Source organism: Spea bombifrons, chromosome 10, assembly GCF_027358695.1.
Source record: "Spea bombifrons isolate aSpeBom1 chromosome 10, aSpeBom1.2.pri, whole genome shotgun sequence".
Taxonomy (NCBI): Eukaryota; Metazoa; Chordata; class Amphibia; order Anura; family Pelobatidae; genus Spea; species Spea bombifrons.
Window position 1 is genome coordinate 449,345 of NC_071096.1, and position 17,501 is coordinate 466,845.

General features: G+C 52.8%; 1 protein-coding gene across 11 annotated transcripts in view; it reads right to left on the reverse strand.

Annotated features, from left to right (window-relative positions):
* NAV2 (neuron navigator 2) overlaps positions 1–17,501 on the reverse strand; it is a 93,375-nt gene that overhangs the window by 11,478 nt on the left and 64,396 nt on the right. For 5 of the 11 annotated variants that reach the window (XM_053448894.1, XM_053448885.1, XM_053448895.1 and 2 more), the window contains 15 exons: positions 17,238–17,353; positions 16,612–16,720; positions 16,028–16,417; positions 13,185–13,307; positions 7,760–7,898; positions 7,030–7,321; positions 5,657–6,317; positions 5,070–5,501; positions 4,649–4,714; positions 3,542–3,616; positions 2,679–2,836; positions 1,722–1,910; positions 1,455–1,507; positions 577–600; positions 303–377 (listed from right to left, as the gene is read on the reverse strand). In XM_053448894.1, the coding sequence (XP_053304869.1) occupies positions 303–377; positions 577–600; positions 1,455–1,507; positions 1,722–1,910; positions 2,679–2,836; positions 3,542–3,616; positions 4,649–4,714; positions 5,070–5,501; positions 5,657–6,317; positions 7,030–7,321; positions 7,760–7,898; positions 13,185–13,307; positions 16,028–16,417; positions 16,612–16,720; positions 17,238–17,353 (2,902 nt within the window). The remainder of the gene's footprint in view (positions 1–302; positions 378–576; positions 601–1,454; positions 1,508–1,721; positions 1,911–2,678; positions 2,837–3,541; positions 3,617–4,648; positions 4,715–5,069; positions 5,502–5,656; positions 6,318–7,029; positions 7,322–7,759; positions 7,899–13,184; positions 13,308–16,027; positions 16,418–16,611; positions 16,721–17,237; positions 17,354–17,501) is intronic. The other 6 variants (XM_053448889.1, XM_053448886.1, XM_053448888.1 and 3 more) reach the window with 6 other exon arrangements.

The window sequence follows — 17,501 nt, forward strand, 5'->3', positions numbered from 1 at the left end:
CGTCGGGGGCCACCATCTCTGCGTTTGTGGAGAGGCTTCGGCGAGCTCCCCGGCATTACGGATTATCTTTCCACGGAACGCGAGCCGCCGAATGTTTGCTTAACCAGACAAAGCGCTGAGCGGGGCGGACGAGGCACGGATCTGCGATCAAACGTTCACAGAGGAGCTAAAAAACCCAAACCGAACCCCAAAAAAATCCCACTAAAGCAGGACGGCCAGAAATACTCTGCGTGAAATAAAACGGCACAGGAACACATGTATGACGTGACACACGCGTGTGCGTGTATATATATATGACTTACATTAGCGCTGAGCTGGGTGGTCAGCGCAGACACTTTCTCCTGAGACGCGTCCAGCTCCCGGCGTAACTTCCGGATCTAAACATTCAGAAAGGGGAAAAAGGCTTAAAATCCCCCGAAGGGTCTGTGGAGCTGAATGTGCCCCCCCTGCGCATGCAACACTGCCCCCCCACGCATGCGACACTGTCCCCGCCCCCTGCGCATGCGACAATGCCCCCCCCACGTGCGCATGCGACATCCCCATCACCCCCCCCCCCCGCGTGCATGCGATACGTACCTCCGAGTGACATTTCTCCTCGGGCTAAAAAACACAAAACAAGAGGGTTACTAAGAAACACCAAATCCGCGGGTAACGCTTAACCCCCGAGATCCCACACACTGCACAGCGGGAGACCCCGGTAACCGGCGTACCCCACAATCCCACGGCCACGCACATTGGGACCCATACGTCTCTGGTTCCGCTAGTCTCTACTGTATTGTATAAAAAGAGACAGACGGACAGACAGACAGACGGATAGACAGACGGATAGACAGACAGACAGACAGACAGACAGACAGACGGATAGACAGACAGACAGACAGACAGACAGACGGACAAACAGACGGATAGACAGATGGATAGACAGACAGACGGACAAACAGACGGATAGACAGATGGATAGACAGACAGACGGACAGACAGACGGACAGATGGATAGACAGACAGATGGATAGACAGACGAATAGACGGACAGATGGATAGACAGACAGATGGATAGACAGACGAATAGACAGACAGACGGATAGACAGACAGACGGACAGATGGATAGACAGACAGATGGATAGACAGACGAATAGACGGAAAGATGGATAGACAGACAGATGGATAGACAGACGAATAGACAGACAGACGGATAGACAGACGGATAGACAGACGGATAGACAGACGGATAGACAGACGGATAGACAGACGGACAGATGGATAGACAGACGGATAGACAGACGGATAGACAGACGGATAGACAGACAGACAGACGGATAGACAGACAGACAGACGGACAGACAGACGGATAGACCGACATAAGCATCTGCTGGACAGAGAGGGCTCTCATCCCGAGAGGCTGGCGGCCGTCTCCCCCGACCCAGCGAAGCGCCTCGTGCCTGTCGGTACGTACCGTGGAATATACCGAGGACGTGCTGGACACCAAAGACAAGGATGATCCATGAACTGGAAGGAGGACAAAACACATGCATGTTACCTGCAGAACACGGTCAGCTCCACGAGTCGTTACTATAAACACGCGTGTGCTGCGCACGGAATGTATGGCAGCAGCTGCCGTGGAGACTTTTAAGGGTCACGCCAGGACTCATCCGGACCCGAATGCTGACGACAGCCGCGCAGTCCCTGCTTCCGAACATCAACCGTAACTCTCGGCACTCACCCTCCTCGAAGCCGTCACGGAACGAGCCCGAGCGGCTCATGGTCCGCGTCTTCTCGTCCAATGACATGGAGCTGTTCCGGAAGCGCGCGTCGCCGTAGGCGTCACATGATCCGTCCGTGTTGGACATGCTGTGAGTTCGCAGGATGGTCGGGTTCGACAAACTCATCTGCGACGACGTCGTGGGACTTGCTGGAAGACAGGAGTAATCCGTTAACCCTTCGCGTTACACGCTGACCCAACAGCAGGAGGAATCCGTTAACCCTTCGCGTTACATCGCTAGAGCGCTGACCCAACAGCAGGAGGAATCCGTTAACCCTTCGCGTTACATCGCTAGAGTGCTGACCCAACAGCAGGAGGAATCCGTTAACCCTTCGCGTTACATCGCTAGAGCGCTGACCCAACAGCAGGAGGAATCCGTTAACCCTTCGCGTTACATCGCTAGAGCGCTGACCCAACAGCAGGAGGAATCCGTTAACCCTTCGCGTTACATCGCTAGAGCGCTGACCCAACAGCAGGAGGAATCCGTTAACCCTTCGCGTTACATCGCTAGAGCGCTGACCCAACAGCAGGAGGAATCCGTTAACCCTTCGCGTTACATCGCTAGAGCGCTGACCCAACAGCAGGTGTAATCCGTTAACCCTTCGCGTTACATCGCTAGAGTGCTGACCCAACAGCAGGAGGAATCCGTTAACCCTTCGCGTTACATCGCTAGAGCGCTGACCCAACAGCAGGAGTAATCCGTTAACCCTTCGTGTTACATCGCTAGAGCGCTGACCCAACAGCAGGAGGAATCCGTTAACCCTTCGCGTTACATCGCTAGAGCGCTGACCCAACAGCAGGAGGAATCCGTTAACCCTTCGCGTTACATCGCTAGAGCGCTGACCCAACAAAGAAAATCTTTAATCAGAGCCGTTGACCAGACGGTGGGAATAATCCTGGGAAGACGCGATTCCTCACCCAGCTGGGAGAAGTTGAATCTCGTCCCGGAGGGCGACGTTACGCTGGATCCCGGTGAGAACGGAGAGTTACCGGCAGAGTCCTGCAGCCCGCTGGTGGAATGAGACCGGAGCCACTCCTTGGCTTCTTCCTGACTGCGGAGCTGAGACGGAGCGCACCTGCGGCAAAGAGAGAACACGAGACACTACGTCAGAGAGACAGCGCGTTACAGCGGCAACCATGCGTATTCCTTACCAGAAAGCCACGGGCCAATAACACTGCAAGCCGCGGGCCGACGGCACCGAAAGCCACCGGCCAATAACACCGCAAGCCATGGGCCAATAACTCTTCAAGCCGCGGGCCAACATCGCAATACACAGCTTTGTTTTCAGGATTATAGGAAAGCCGATTATCGTTTCACTGAATGTGATTTTCAACCACAAAAGCGAACTGCGTTTCCACAAATGAATCACCGTCAGTCCGATTTTATTATTACAGAACGATTATTATGGATTAATAAGAAGGTGGAAACATTTTTGCCGGCCCATCCAGACGCCTCTTCTGCTGGAAGGCTGTTCCACTTATGTACCACCCCCTCAGTAAAGAGAATTTTATTCACATTTAGCTGTAAATGTAGCAGGCGGGATCCTCAGAGGTTAAGCAGCTCTTACCACGAAAAAAATGTCCCAAACTACTAACAACCCCCATGTGCTCCATTTCTCCGCATGCGCAGCAGAGAGGGCCACGGATCATCCACATGCAGCAAACGACAGCAAAAGGGGGGCCGACGGCAGCCGAGCGTCCACCGTATCGACAAACAACAACCACAACAAAAGCAACGCTCAAAACCACAACACAGTCCACGTGCCGCGGAGCGCCGGTACCTGAGGCCTTTTCTAGGCAAAGTGTTCCTATCTACGTGGGGGTCGCTGAGGCAGCGGTGGGAGAGAAGACAAGAACTTCAGAGGACGGTCGAGAAGAAGCGAATGAAAAAAGGAGACGAGGTGAAAACGGGTGCAGGGCGGTGAGAGCGGGCGCATGGCGGTGAGAGTGGGCGCATGTCGGTGAGAGTGGGCGCAGGGCGGTGAGAGCGGGCGGCGAGAGAGGACACAGAGCGGTGAGAGTGGGCGCCGGGCGGTGAGAGTGGGCGCCGGGCGGTGAGAGTGGGCACAGGGCGGTGAGAGCGGGCGCATGGCGGTAAGAGCGGGCGGCGAGAGAGGACACAGAGCGGTGAGAGTGGGCGCCGGGCGGTGAGAGTGATGAAAGCGGGCGCAGGGCGGTGAGAGTGGGCGCCGGGCGGTGAGAGTGGGCACAGGGCGGTGAGAGCGGGCGCATGGCGGTAAGAGCGGGCGGCGAGAGAGGACACAGAGCGGTGAGAGTGGGCGCCGGGCGGTGAGAGCGGGCGCAGGGTGGTGAGCGAGGACACAGGACCAGGTAGACGCGGACAACAGACACACAAAAGCCCACGTTCTGGGAACAACATGTGACCCCCCCCCGCACAAGTTTCGCTGAATGACATCACGGCTTCCCACACGTGGCTTCATGAGAACGTCTGCATGAGGATGTGACACGGGACCACACGGGACCAATGACAACGACGGGAACGGCCCCCACCTGGGCTCATTTCAGCAAGCAAAGCTCAATTGCCACAAGAGGACCGGTACAAGTATGGGCAGGGAGTGAGAGGGCAGAGTGTGAGCAGGGAGTGGGAGGGCAGAGTGTGAGCAGGGAGTGAGAGCGCAGAGTGTGAGCAGGGAGTGAGAGGGCAGAGTGTGAGCAGGGAGTGGGAGGGCACAGTGTGAGCAGGGAGTAATAGGGCAGCATGTGAGCGCAGGGAGTGTGAGTACAGAGTGAGCGCAGGGAGTGATAGGGCAGGGAGTGTGAGCGCAGGGAGTGATAGGGCAGGGAGTGATAGGGCAGCGTGTGAGCGCGTGGAGTGTGAGTACAGACTGTGCGCAGGGAGTGTGAGTACGGCTGACAGACTGTATTACCTGTCCTGCTTCCGTGGTAAAGTGTTCCTGCTGAATTTGGGGCTAGGAGCGGGAGAAGACAGGGGGCTGGAGGGACAGGTGAACAAAACAGTCAGTGTGTAAGAATAAACCGGAAGGGGTTAAATCAAAGACATCACCTCTAAGGGGAACAAATTCATTAACCCTTTATAGCCGGGGGTGTTAACATCATGGAGGATGAGATTAATGGCAGCCTGTGGCAGAGCCAGCATCATCTGATCGAATTCCAGTTCTCACCACCTCGTGAAAATTAACACAAAAAGGGATTCTGTGCAAAGTTTGCAAAGCAGACTCATCGCCACGGCGACCGACGGGTGGTGGCCATAAGACCATTTTTTCAAACTTTGCACCAGAATCACTGTTTGTGTGTAACGCCCCCCAAAGACGAGACCCCCCCGCTCACCTCTCAGATGCCGCGGTCTTGATACTGTTCGTCCTCACGAAGGGGGCGCCGGCTTCGTCCCGGGCGGACGCGGTGAGCGCGCCGGGGGAGTTGTTGCTGCTCAGCGAGATATCGATGGACTCGCAGCTGGTCTGCAGGCTGCCGACCGACTGAAATCCCCAGCCGTCCTTGCTGACGGCCGACGAGCTGCTGGCGTTGGTTCCCCAGAGGGCCGAATGAGCCGAGCCGGGGCTGGAGGCCAGAGGAGAGGCGTTCGGATCCAGGCTTCTCCCGTAAAGGGGGCTGCTGCCTCCGCTGCTCAGAGCCGCGCTACCGGAGGGGGACTCGGGCTGCGCCGTCATGGTGGCGTGAGGGTTGGAGATAATCACAGAGTTCTTCATATTTTCGGCGGTGGTTAGAGGGACCTGTTTATTTGGTTTTCCTCCAAACAGCCTGCGGCACAGAAATCAGACAGATTGGTCACTTTTAGCCAATTATTATTATAATTAATTCATATTATTTGCATTTCTAGAATAGCTTATTTGCAGTTTATTTTGTGGCCACGGCCCCCCAGCCTGGCACTGGTCTACATGCCATGCAGTCCTTACCTGCGCAGGGTCGGCGAGGACACGTCCGGGTACTTGTTGGCCTGCTGACGAGCCCCTCCGCCGCCGGACTGCGATGCCGGCTTCATTTTCACGGAGCCGCAGGAGGCGGCGCTCTCGTTGTCGGACGAGATTCCCTTCTCCCTGTCAGTCTGGTTGATTAGCCGGCAGGGCTCTCGGAGTGCCGGGATGGACAGCCCCGCCGACTTGCTGCTGATGTTGGAGTCTATGCTGCTGGTGCTGGAGCGGTTTCCGGTTCCGCTGCGGGATTTGCTGGGTCGGGGTAGGCTGCGGTACTGCAGGTTGCTCCTGGCGCTCAGATGCAAGTAGCCATCATCCTGGTTTTGCGGGGCCTCGGCACTGGGCTTGCGGTTGGCAGACCGGCCCATCAGGCCAGACGATTTGGGCATTTTGCCCAAGGTAGCCGAGCCGCTGGTTATTGTGGCCCCGCTGGCCGTGATGATCGGCATTCCCAGCGCCGCCCCTCCGTGCTTCTTAAAACCGAAGGTGTTGGTGTTGGCTGGTATAGTCCTAGAGGTATTAGACGGAGGCTTCTTGGCTTCATCTCCACTGCTGCGGCCGGCATCTGATGGGGAGCGATTCACCTGCGTGGATTTGGGTGCCAGGCCGCCTTTCTCCGACACCTTCGCATCGTCCGTTTTCCCTAAAAGCACAAAAATAAAAAAATTAAATCTCCTCCACCCCGGATATTTCCTGCCCCCGACCCTCGTTAACGACAGCGCACCCCCGATCCTCGTTAACGACAGCACACCCCCGATCCTTGTTAACGACAGCGCACCCCCGATCCTCGTTAACGACAGCGCACCCCCGATTCTCGTTAACGACAGCGCACCCCCGATTCTCGTTAACGACAGCGCACCCCCGATTCTCGTTAACGACAGCGCACCCCCGATTCTCATTAACGACAGCGCACCCCCGATTCTCGTTAACGACAGCGCACCCCCGATTCTCGTTAACGACAGCGCACCCCCGATTCTCGTTAACGACAGCGCACCCCCGATGCTCGTTAACGACAGCGCACCCCCGACCATTATTAACGACAGCGCACCCCCGACCCTCGTTAACGACAGCGCACCCCCGACCCTCGTTAACAACAGCGCACCCCCGACCCTCGTTAACGAAAGCACACCCCCGATCCTCGTTAACGAAAGCGCACCCCCGATCCTCGTTAACGAAAGCGCAGCCCCGATCCTCGTTAACGAAAGCGCACCCCAACCCTCGTTAACTACGCAGTGTACCCCAGATTCCCATGTTCAATGCACCTCACGGCCCCCCTTCTAACCCCCCCACACCCTGCCTATCTCATCATCGGTGATGCGCGACTTATCCCAACGCCGCCGTCGGTAAATCATTACCTGTCCCGGGTGTCTTCGTCGCGCCCGCCGCAGTCGATGACTTGGTCCGCGGGTTTGAGATGCCGACCTGAGCCGTCATGCCCCGTCTCCACGAGCCGGTCTGCGAGATGACGGTGTTCTTCCTCCCCGACGTGCTTTTATCGGACTCATCGGACACGTCGGAGGCATTTTTCCTCCACTTGCAGGCGGGATCCATCTTTACGCCGCCGTCTGATCCACCATCCGCTCTTCTCACTTCGTCTCCAGACCACAGAGACGTGCGGTCGGCGGCTCGTTGCCTCTCCCCATCAGCCTGCGCCATGGATTATAGCGGTTATAATCTCAGAACTGCCCCACGTGGGGTATCGGACAAACAAGCTACTAATTTTATGTATCCTACGCTGGTCACCCCCCGCCCCATATCCCACGCCAGTCACCCCCCCATATCCCACGCCAGTCACCCCCCATATCCTACGCCGGTCACACACACCCCGTATCCTACGCCGGTCACACACACCCCGTATCCTACGCCGGTCACACACACCCCGTATCCTACGCCGGTCACACACACCCCGTATCCCACGCCAGTCACCCCCCATATCCTACGCCGGTCACACACACCCCGTATCCTACGCCGGTCACACACAACTGTAAATGATGTTTAGATATATGGATCCACATTCAGTACATGCGCAGGATGCAGCTGTCACTGGGACAACGTCACGCAGAGAGCCTGTGATGTGCGTGTTACCTGCGTGTCCAGGTTTTTGCGTGATGAGGCCGGCGTGTTGGCGTAGGAGCTGATGGACGAGCTTGTGTTTATATCATCGGTGCTGAGGTTATCGATGGTGTCGCTGATCCCGCTGCTCACCGAGCTGCTGTCATCCCAGCTACAAGGGGAGGAAAAACACGTGAGCCCAAGAGCTAGATGAGCGCGCATGCACTGCATACATAGAGCAGCCGGTGAGAGAAAGCGAAGCAGTTTGAATGAACGGCTGCTTTCAGCCAATCAGAACACAGAGCCGAAATCTTGGTGAGTGACAGAAAAACATACAGATGAAAACCGTCCAATGGCGGCTCGCCGCGAGATTTCAAACAGTACGTTTCCGTGGAAATGACAATAATAAAAAGCTATTTCTGCCACGTTTACACCGCAACTCGTCTGCATACGCAACCATCTGACGCAGGGTTAAAAAAGGTCAGATGGTCGCTCTGCTAGAGGTAGAGCCGCACCACAGAACCCGGCCCCCTCCGTGGAACCCCGCCCCCCCGCTGGTGGAACCCCGCCCCCTCCCGCCGCGCAACCCTGACCCCCCGCCGCAAAACTAGCCCTGCCACATTAATATTATTATTTTAATAAAATGTTAAACCCAGTGTCGGGGGGGGGTTAAACCCAGTGTCAGGGGGGGGAATGGGTTAAACCCAGTGTCAGGGTGCGGGGAGGGGAATGGGGTCTAAACATTATTATTCTGACTGACCAGTAAACCCAGTGTCAGAAGGCGGGGGGGAAATGGGGCCGTGTCAGGCTGTGGGGGTAAACCCCGTGTCAGGGTGCGCGGGGGGGGTAAACCCCGTGTCAGGGTGCGGGGGGTAAACCCCGTGTCAGGCTGTGGGGGTAAACCCCGTGTCAGGGTGCGGGGGCTAAACCCCGTGTCAGGCTGTGGGGGTAAACCCCGTGTCAGGGTGCGGGGGGTAAACCCTGTGTCAGGGTACGGGGGGTAAACTCCGTGTCAGGGTGCGGTAAACCCCGTGTCAGGGTGCGGGGGGGGTAAACCCCGTGTCAGGGTGTGGGGGTAAACCCCGTGTCAGGGTGTGGGGGTAAACCCCGTGTCAGGGTGCGGGGGGTAAACCCCGTGTCAGGCTGTGGGGGTAAACCCCATGTCAGGGTGCGGGGGGTAAACCCCGTGTCAGGGTGCGGGGGGGTAAACCCCGTGTCAGGGTGCGGGGGGTAAACCCCATGTCAGGGTGCGGGGGGTAAACCCCGTGTCAGGGTGCGGGGGGTAAACCCCGTGTCAGGGTGCGGGGGGTAAACTCCGTGTCAGGGTGCGGTAAACCCCGTGTCAGGGTGCGGGGGGTAAACCCCGTGTCAGGGTGCGGGGGGTAAACCCCGTGTCAGGGTGCGGGGGGTAAACCCCGTGTCAGGGTGCGGGGGGGGTAAACTCCGTGTCAGGGTGCGGTAAACCCCGTGTCAGGGTGCGGGGGGTAAACCCCGTGTCAGGGTGCGGGGGGTAAACCCCGTGTCAGGGTGCGGGGGCTTAACCCCATGTGTGACGCGCTGCGGGAGGACGCGACTAACCCGTTTCGCTTCACTAGAAGGAGCCGGGACTCGGTAAGAGTCAGTAAGGGGGCCTTGCGCCCGAGACGGCAGCCGGGACGGTCACCCCAGAGACGGGCCAAGGTCGCAGGGAATGCGTGAACGGCGGCGGCGCAGGCTGGCGGAGGGTCCTGCGGGGAGCCGACTAGAACCTGGTACGAGCCGCACGATAATTAGAGCCCCAGGCGGGTCACAAACTGGTAGAACTGGTTTTTGGCAGACAATGGTGAGACAGCAGCCGTGGAATGTGATAAGGTGGGCGGCGGGGGAAGGGGGTCTCTAACCCACAGAAAGGCAGGCTGGCCGCCGGGGCCGGGAGACAGCGGGGGCTATAATATAATAATAATCCACGTTACTCCGGAGCGAGGGATCCCACTTTATAAAGTGACTTTTACCCCCGTTCTGCACCAGGAGGGGCATTTAATCGCCGCTCCTTCCGGCTCCCGTTCAGATAAAGGAAATATTTTCCATGGAGCCAAATTCCATTAAACGAGATTACAAATCGCTCAGAAGGTCACTAAAACTGGCTTACGAAATCCACGCGGAACGCGGGGGGCGCGACGGGCGAGACTACGGGTCACCCCGCTTCATAATCTGTCCAGAAGCAGAAACCTCGAGGTGATTCCGGCTCAGACGTTCCCACAAACTCACCTTGTCCACTTGTGTCCCGGCGCGCGTCCCTCTGTCTGTCCGTGGGAGACCCCCGACGAAGGCTCGGCGCCCACCCCATACAGCGGCAGCGTCACCCACGGCCAAGCCCCCGAAAGCCCATCTATTTTGGGTGAAAAGCGCCGGTTTAGGAGCACATGGAGGAGCCGCGGGATCACACAAAGTACTGATCTTCACAAGATTCCCCGGCAGGAAACCTGATCCCGGCCGCGTTAACCCACGAGCTGCTGGCGGCCCCGGGCTCACTCGGCAGGGTCATTAGTACAGATACAGTAAACACAAGATGGGTGTGTGCGTGTAACACGCAATACATGCGTGTTATACGGAATTAAAAGATGGTATTTAAACACGGACCTGCCACAGGTTTATATTTATGGCTGTGAGAGAGCAAGACGCATATAATGCACTGATACTTATTCACTAATAATAATGCACTAATACTAATGCACTAATCACAAGGGAGTAATAATAACGCATGGATACTAATGCACTAATAATAATGCACTAATACTAATGCACTAATCACAAGGGAGTAATAATAATGCACTGATACTTATTCACTAATAATAATGCACTAATCACAAGGGAGTAATAATGCATGGATACTTAGTCACTAATAAACTAATAATAATGCACTGATACTTATTCACTAATACTAATGCACTAATACTAATGCACTAATACTAATGCACTAATCACAAGGGAGTAATAATGCATGGATACTAAGTCACTAATACTAATACACTAATATTAATGCACTAATACTAATACACTAATACTAATACTCTAATAATAATGCACTAATACTAATGCACTAATAATAATGCACTGATACTTATTCACTAATAATAATGCACTAATACATTAATACTAATGCACTAATACTAATACTCTAATAATAATACACTAATACTGATGCACTAATAATAATGCACTGATCACAGGGAAGTAATAATAATGCACTGATACTTATTCACTAATAATAATGCACTAATACACTAATACTAATGCACTAATCACAAGGGAGTAATAATACTGTAGTAATAGCGTAATATTAAGGCACTAGTGATAATGGTGCAGCCGTTTCTAACGGGAAGGTGAATGCTGGCCCCGCGGGGCCCTCGGTTCCTCCGTTTAGAAAGTTACTCCGTATGGGTATATCTGCGGGGAGATTGCGGCCTCGTTTACCCGATAAAAGCTTGAAATAAAGAGCTGTGGGGGCTGCGGGGGCCGCTTGCGGGGCAGTTATTAGCCCAGAGATAGGGAGGGTATTTCCTGCACTTAATTATTGTTAGGAATTTGCTGAGGCAAACGGCCATAACCTCCCAGCCTCCCTCGCTGACCCTCGCCTCTCCGAAACGCGCTCTATAACTCCATGTCCAGATATTCCTTTTCATCTGAAGAAGAGACCTCAGAGGTCCCGAAAGCTCTCGCGGCACTACATGTTCTTCTGTGCATCACTAGAGATCTCCTCATTAAAGGGACAGATTTTGGAACGCGGTCGGTATACCCCACGCCGCACAACTGCCCAAAGCCCTTGGAACGGGACGTGCTGTCGCTGCACAGAATCTGTGCTGCCGGAGACTCGCGTGTCTCTCGCACACGTGTACACGCGCCATACAACTTACTTGTATGTAAGGTTTGGCTGTTTGCTGCTCCGTTAAGTGATAAGGTTATAAGACCTGAGGCAGACTGGCCATGAGACTCGCGTGTCCTGCAGCAGCCAACATGTTTCTTGCCCTCATTAAGGTGGAGCCTTGGGGATCATGGGGGGGGGGGGGGTACGACCGTTTCCTTGGGAATCCCGTCATCTATGAAATGCCCCGTCCCGGGGTCTCCTGCCCTCAGACAAATCACTGCAGTGAATGCCCCTCAGCCCGTGGAGAATCACCCCCACCCTTCAGGCCGGCCGGCGCGGTCACTTTCCGGTGAGGCCGGTTACTGACGGACACGTCTCTGGCCCGCCGGATCCAGCGCCCGGACGTGTTCTGCTGACCCGTCTGTGTTGAGTCGGACCACAAGACGTCGAGCTCTCCGCTGCGCTCTCACAACTCAATCCAAAGACTCAACACCCGGCAGTCCCAACTCCCATCACTTTTATACCCAAAGGATACGCCGTTCCGCAGATTTCTGTATATTTACGGCTGATTACATCGCTGAGCGCCTCCTCATCACAGCCTCGGAATAACCCGAGCCGCATATTAAGATAATCGCCCCCCGTCATTAGCGGTGTTACCACCTCTCCCCGGAGCTCTGCTTCCCTCTCTGCGGACAGACTGAACGTGGCGCCTCCAATCCTTTCCACTGCTCAGACTCTGTGTGTTCCCCGCTCCAGCCTGGACCGGACGCCCGGCCGAGGTGAACCTTCCGGTTCTTCTTGCAGAGGCTGTTTAACCCTCTACATGCCACAGAGGCACTGCTGGGATTTCAGCTTGGGTCCTTCGCAGCCGATAGACCGAGGCTAACAGGGGCCGAGGGGGTCCCGGACGGCCTTGTAGGGACAGGGTTTTGCGGAGTCGGGACGGCTGACGCTCTGCTGGTGGGAATAGATCGGTAGCCTTGGAGAGACGCCTGCAGCGTTCTGTACATTATCAGGAGAACTGGCCCTCAGGAGCCATGAGGATCTATTTTAACCCTCTGAACCCCATTCCTGGTTAAGGGGCCATACCTCGCCCCATCCCGATGTCGTGATGTTACAGAAGGTTGTTAAATACCCACACCGGGGGTAACACTGAACGGAACTACATGAAATACTCGGCTCTCGCACCGGCCCGCGGGGCAGGTATGAGAAGCCTCCTTAAGGCATTTCCCACGAAGGTTCAGATACAATTCGAACCCCTCCTTATCCGTGTGAAAATGCAGAAGCCCCACGGACCCAGCCTGCGGGGGAACGGAGATAAAATCAAGTGAAACGCTCCACTACTGCGTGCGCAGGTCACGCATCACGCGCAGGACACGCATCACGCGCAGGACACGCATCACGCGCTGGACACGCAAAGGTCTCGCCTCACGCGCTCGTGCGCAGGTCACCGTTAATGCTGAGTAATCAGAAGTTTGTCCTTCAGCTTCACCCCAAACAAACACGGTGAAGCCCGGTTCCAGGAACCGGATTACGGCCTCTGAGTCACAAGGCCGCTGCTGTGTCTACAGTAAATATCACACAGAGCCGCCCGAGAGACCGAAGAGTCCTCACCTGTCAGCGTCTCCTTGGCCGCCGGTTTCAGTGCGTTGTGGGGTTTCTCGTACGGCAGCCATTCCCTCCGGCAATCGGTTCAGTCTTCGCGTGTAAAGGCTCAGCCCTCCATCTGTCATATAACTGACATAAAAGCACAAGCATATCAATCCCTGATAGAAAATATATATCAATCCATCATATAAATATATATATATATATATATATATATATATATATATATATACAGCAATCCCTGATATAAATATATATATATCAATCCCTCATATAAATATAGCAATCCCTCATAAAAATATATATATAACTCCCTCATATAAATATATATTTCAATCCCTCATATAAATATAGCAATCCCTGATATAAATATATATATAACTCCCTCATATAAATATATATATAACTCCCTCATATAAATATATATTTCAATCCCTCATATAAATATATATATCAATCCATCATATATATATATATATCAATCCATCATATATATATATATATATATATATATATATATATATATATATAGCAATCCCTGATATAAATATATATCAATCCCTGATAGAAAATATATATCAATCCATCATATAAATATATATATATACACATATATATATATATATATATATATACAGCAATCCCTGATATAAATATATATATATATCAATCCCTCATATAAATATAGCAATCCCTCATAAAAATATATATATAACTCCCTCATATAAATATATATATAACTCCCTCATATAAATATAGCAATCCCTGATATAAATATATATATAACTCCCTCATATAAATATATATATAACTCCCTCATATAAATATATATTTCAATCCCTCATATAAATATATATATCAATCCCTCATATAAATATATATATCAATCCCTCATATAAATATATATATCAATCCCTGATATAATATAATATATATCCCTTTTTAAATGTATATATATCAATACCTAATATAATACATATCAATATCTTACATAAAGTTATATCTGATACATAATCTAATCTAAAATAAAACATATTAATACATAATAAAATACATATTAATACATAATATAACATAAAATATATATTAATACATTTATATAAAATAGCACATTCAGTACGTATATTATTACTTTATTAATACATGATATTACTATATGCGCTGCCTGGATAAGGGCCTGGAGACGAGAGAGAGAGAGAGAGTGAGACAGGGGAGTCGAGAGAGAGAGACGGGGGAGACGAGAGAGAGAGACGTGGGGAGACGAGAGAGAGAGAGAGACGAGAGAGAGAGACGGGGAGATGAGAGAGAGAGAGAGACGGGGGAGACGAAAGAGAGACGGGGGAGACGAGAGAGAGAGACGGGGAGATGAGAGAGAGAGAGACGGGGGAGACGAGAGAGACGGGGAGACGAGAGAGAGAGAGAGAGAGACGGGGAGACGAGAGAGAGAGAGACGGGGAGACGAGAGAGAGAGAGACGGAGAGACGAGAGAGAGAGAGACGGGGAGACGAGAGAGAGACGGGGGAGACGAGAGAGAGAGACGGGGGAGACGAGAGAGGAAATAAATTTAAATACATAAAAGGACAGGAGGACACATAACTTACCCGAGATTAGATGGATAAACGCAGGAAAGCGATTTGTTTTTATGTTAAACTGTTCAGCCAACACCTTCCAGACGCACCTGATCACCTACCGAAAACGCCTGAGACCCTACATCAGCCCCCGTGTCACCACCCCCCGTGTCACCACCCCCGTGTCACCAGCCCCCGTGTCACCAGCCCCGTGTCACCAGCCCCCGTGTCACCAGCCCCATGCCACCAGATACAGAGCCCAGACGGGATTATTCGCTTCACATGCGAACGGAAGGAGAAGAAAAAGCTCTCTGAGCGCTCTCGCTGGATTTGCTGCGATCCCGACAAAGATCAACAGAGAGATGCCCCCGGGAGGCTTTCAGAGAGTTGCTAAGCAAGGAGCGACCTAATTTGAGTGCAGCAGATGCCCTCGGGTGAGCGAGACAAGCCCTTTCCTCTACATACACCAGGCTGGCCGATTAGGTGTGCGGCGATACTTCGTGATATGCCGTCAGAACCCAACATTTAAAAATTGCACAAATAAATCCCCAGATCCGATCAAACTGAAGTTAGCAGCGCAGAGGTTTATATATTATATCATATACACACACACATTATATATACATATATATATAGACACACACATTATATATATATATAGACACACACATTATATATCCATATATATATAGACACACACACACACACACACATGTACATATATACGTATGTGGAGGGGAACATCAGTTGGCAAATACACATGCTGAGCACGTGTAAAACTGGCTTCTGACTATCCACTACGGGTAAAAGAAATCCCAGCGTAATGACATCATCACATTGACTTCATCACAGCTGAAATGAAACTGACGCAGAGTGACATCCACCGATGTCATCACAGCTAAAGACATGCAGCATGAAAATCCCTGGAATTCATGATTACTTTTAGGCGCCGATGTCAGAAGTGTGCAATGGGTTAATATAATAATATATTATATAATAACATATAATATTATTAATTCCATCCCATGTGATTATGGGGTTAATTAATAAAGGGCTGGATGGTAAGTTGGTGCTGCCACCCAGTGGCCATTCTGCTAACTGCATCTGCCTCCCCGCGGAGTTATTTCTTCCTGCAGATCTCGGTTCCTCCTCCCTCAAGAAGAAGCATTTGATCTATACACTCTCCACACGGGTCGCAAACCAGTCTTACCCCACTTTATTTCTCTCTCGTTTGGTTAAATTATTATTTTTAGCTTTTTGCAGTTTATTCCAGTTCCTTACCCGCTGGTGATGTCATCAGTCCTGATATTCTTGCTCAGAACGTCTCCATCGCTCATGTAACCGGTAGCATCGATACTAATGTTCTCCATACCGATTTCATCTCTGCCCCTGTCCGAGGGGTCCGTGTGGGTGCCGGTGCCCCCGCGTGACGCTAGCTGCCTCCTCAGGGGCGCGGAGTACATGTACCGTCCTGGCTCGCAGTTGATGAAGCGGCTGGCGTTGGCTCGTGGAGGGTATCCGTTGCCCATGGAGGGGGCATCACCTGCCTGCAGGCGCGGGCTGGACTGTCCAAGTCTCCACGGTAACGGCGTCTGCCTGGCCGATAAACCCAGGATATTGCGTCCGCTCACTTCAGTAGTAACGTTACCGTCAAACGTGGTTTCCAGCGTGCTACGCAGGGGACAAAAGGCATAAAGTGAGGGCTTCTCCGCGATCTCCCGTCCCCGCCGTTTAGAAGGCGCGCGATGCGTGAGTTTTGTTCGTATCGCTTGGAATTCGCACAGTTTAATTTTCAATGAAATTAACGAAACCAAAACATTTTCTACCAAAACTTTGCAATGCGAGTCCCCGATCAGAAGCGCTACCTGTGAGTGATCTGCGTCCCCCGAAGGCACGACATGGTTTCTTCCAAGTTCTGGCGCAGATCCGCTATGTTTTTAACGGTGCGTAATCGCCGGGTTTCGGGATCTTCTCCTAAAATCAGAGAGAAACGTTAAGGGCGCTGACGGCTAAACCCATCTACCTCCAGAAGGGCGACGTCACCGGCAGGTGAATCTCATAGCGGTAAATGTAAAAACACGAGAATTATCCGTCATTTATCGCATCATTTTCATCCGGCAGAAACCCAACTAGAAACCGCCATCTAATCACCGACTCGACCGCAAACCGTCATTCCGATAAACCCTCGGCAGAAGAAGTAAAACCCACAACTGCGACTCAGAAAGGTCAGGCCGCCGAGTGCGGGGTCAGGCCGCCGAGTGCGGGGTCAGGCCCCTGAGGGCCGTTCAGAGTTACTGGAGCTGGAGTTACGGGGTCCCTGAGTAACGCCCTAAATGGCTGGAATATTACTAACCTGAGGACCACGGTCACCGACCGACCAACCCGCTTACCGTCCAACGCTGACAAAATGGTATGCTCACCTACCGACACACCGAGCACCCTGCCTGCCCACCCTCGGAACTGCCCTTTGCCCCCTCCTTTGTTCACTCACCAGCGACGTCTTCCACACAGGGCTGTCCTCCTTTAGTGTAAACAGACGGCTCCACGTGGATTCCTCCTGAGCTGCTTTCCACCGACACATTGCCATCGCAGTCTGCCTGAGACCTGCTCAAAGTGCCAAGACACAGATTTCAGACACACCGGCAGACGTACCGGCAGATGTACCGGCAGACGCACCGGACGTTACTTATTACGCCGGGGAATAGACTATCAGGGCTCTGTACAGGGAACGCTCTCCGCATAATTCATACGCCTT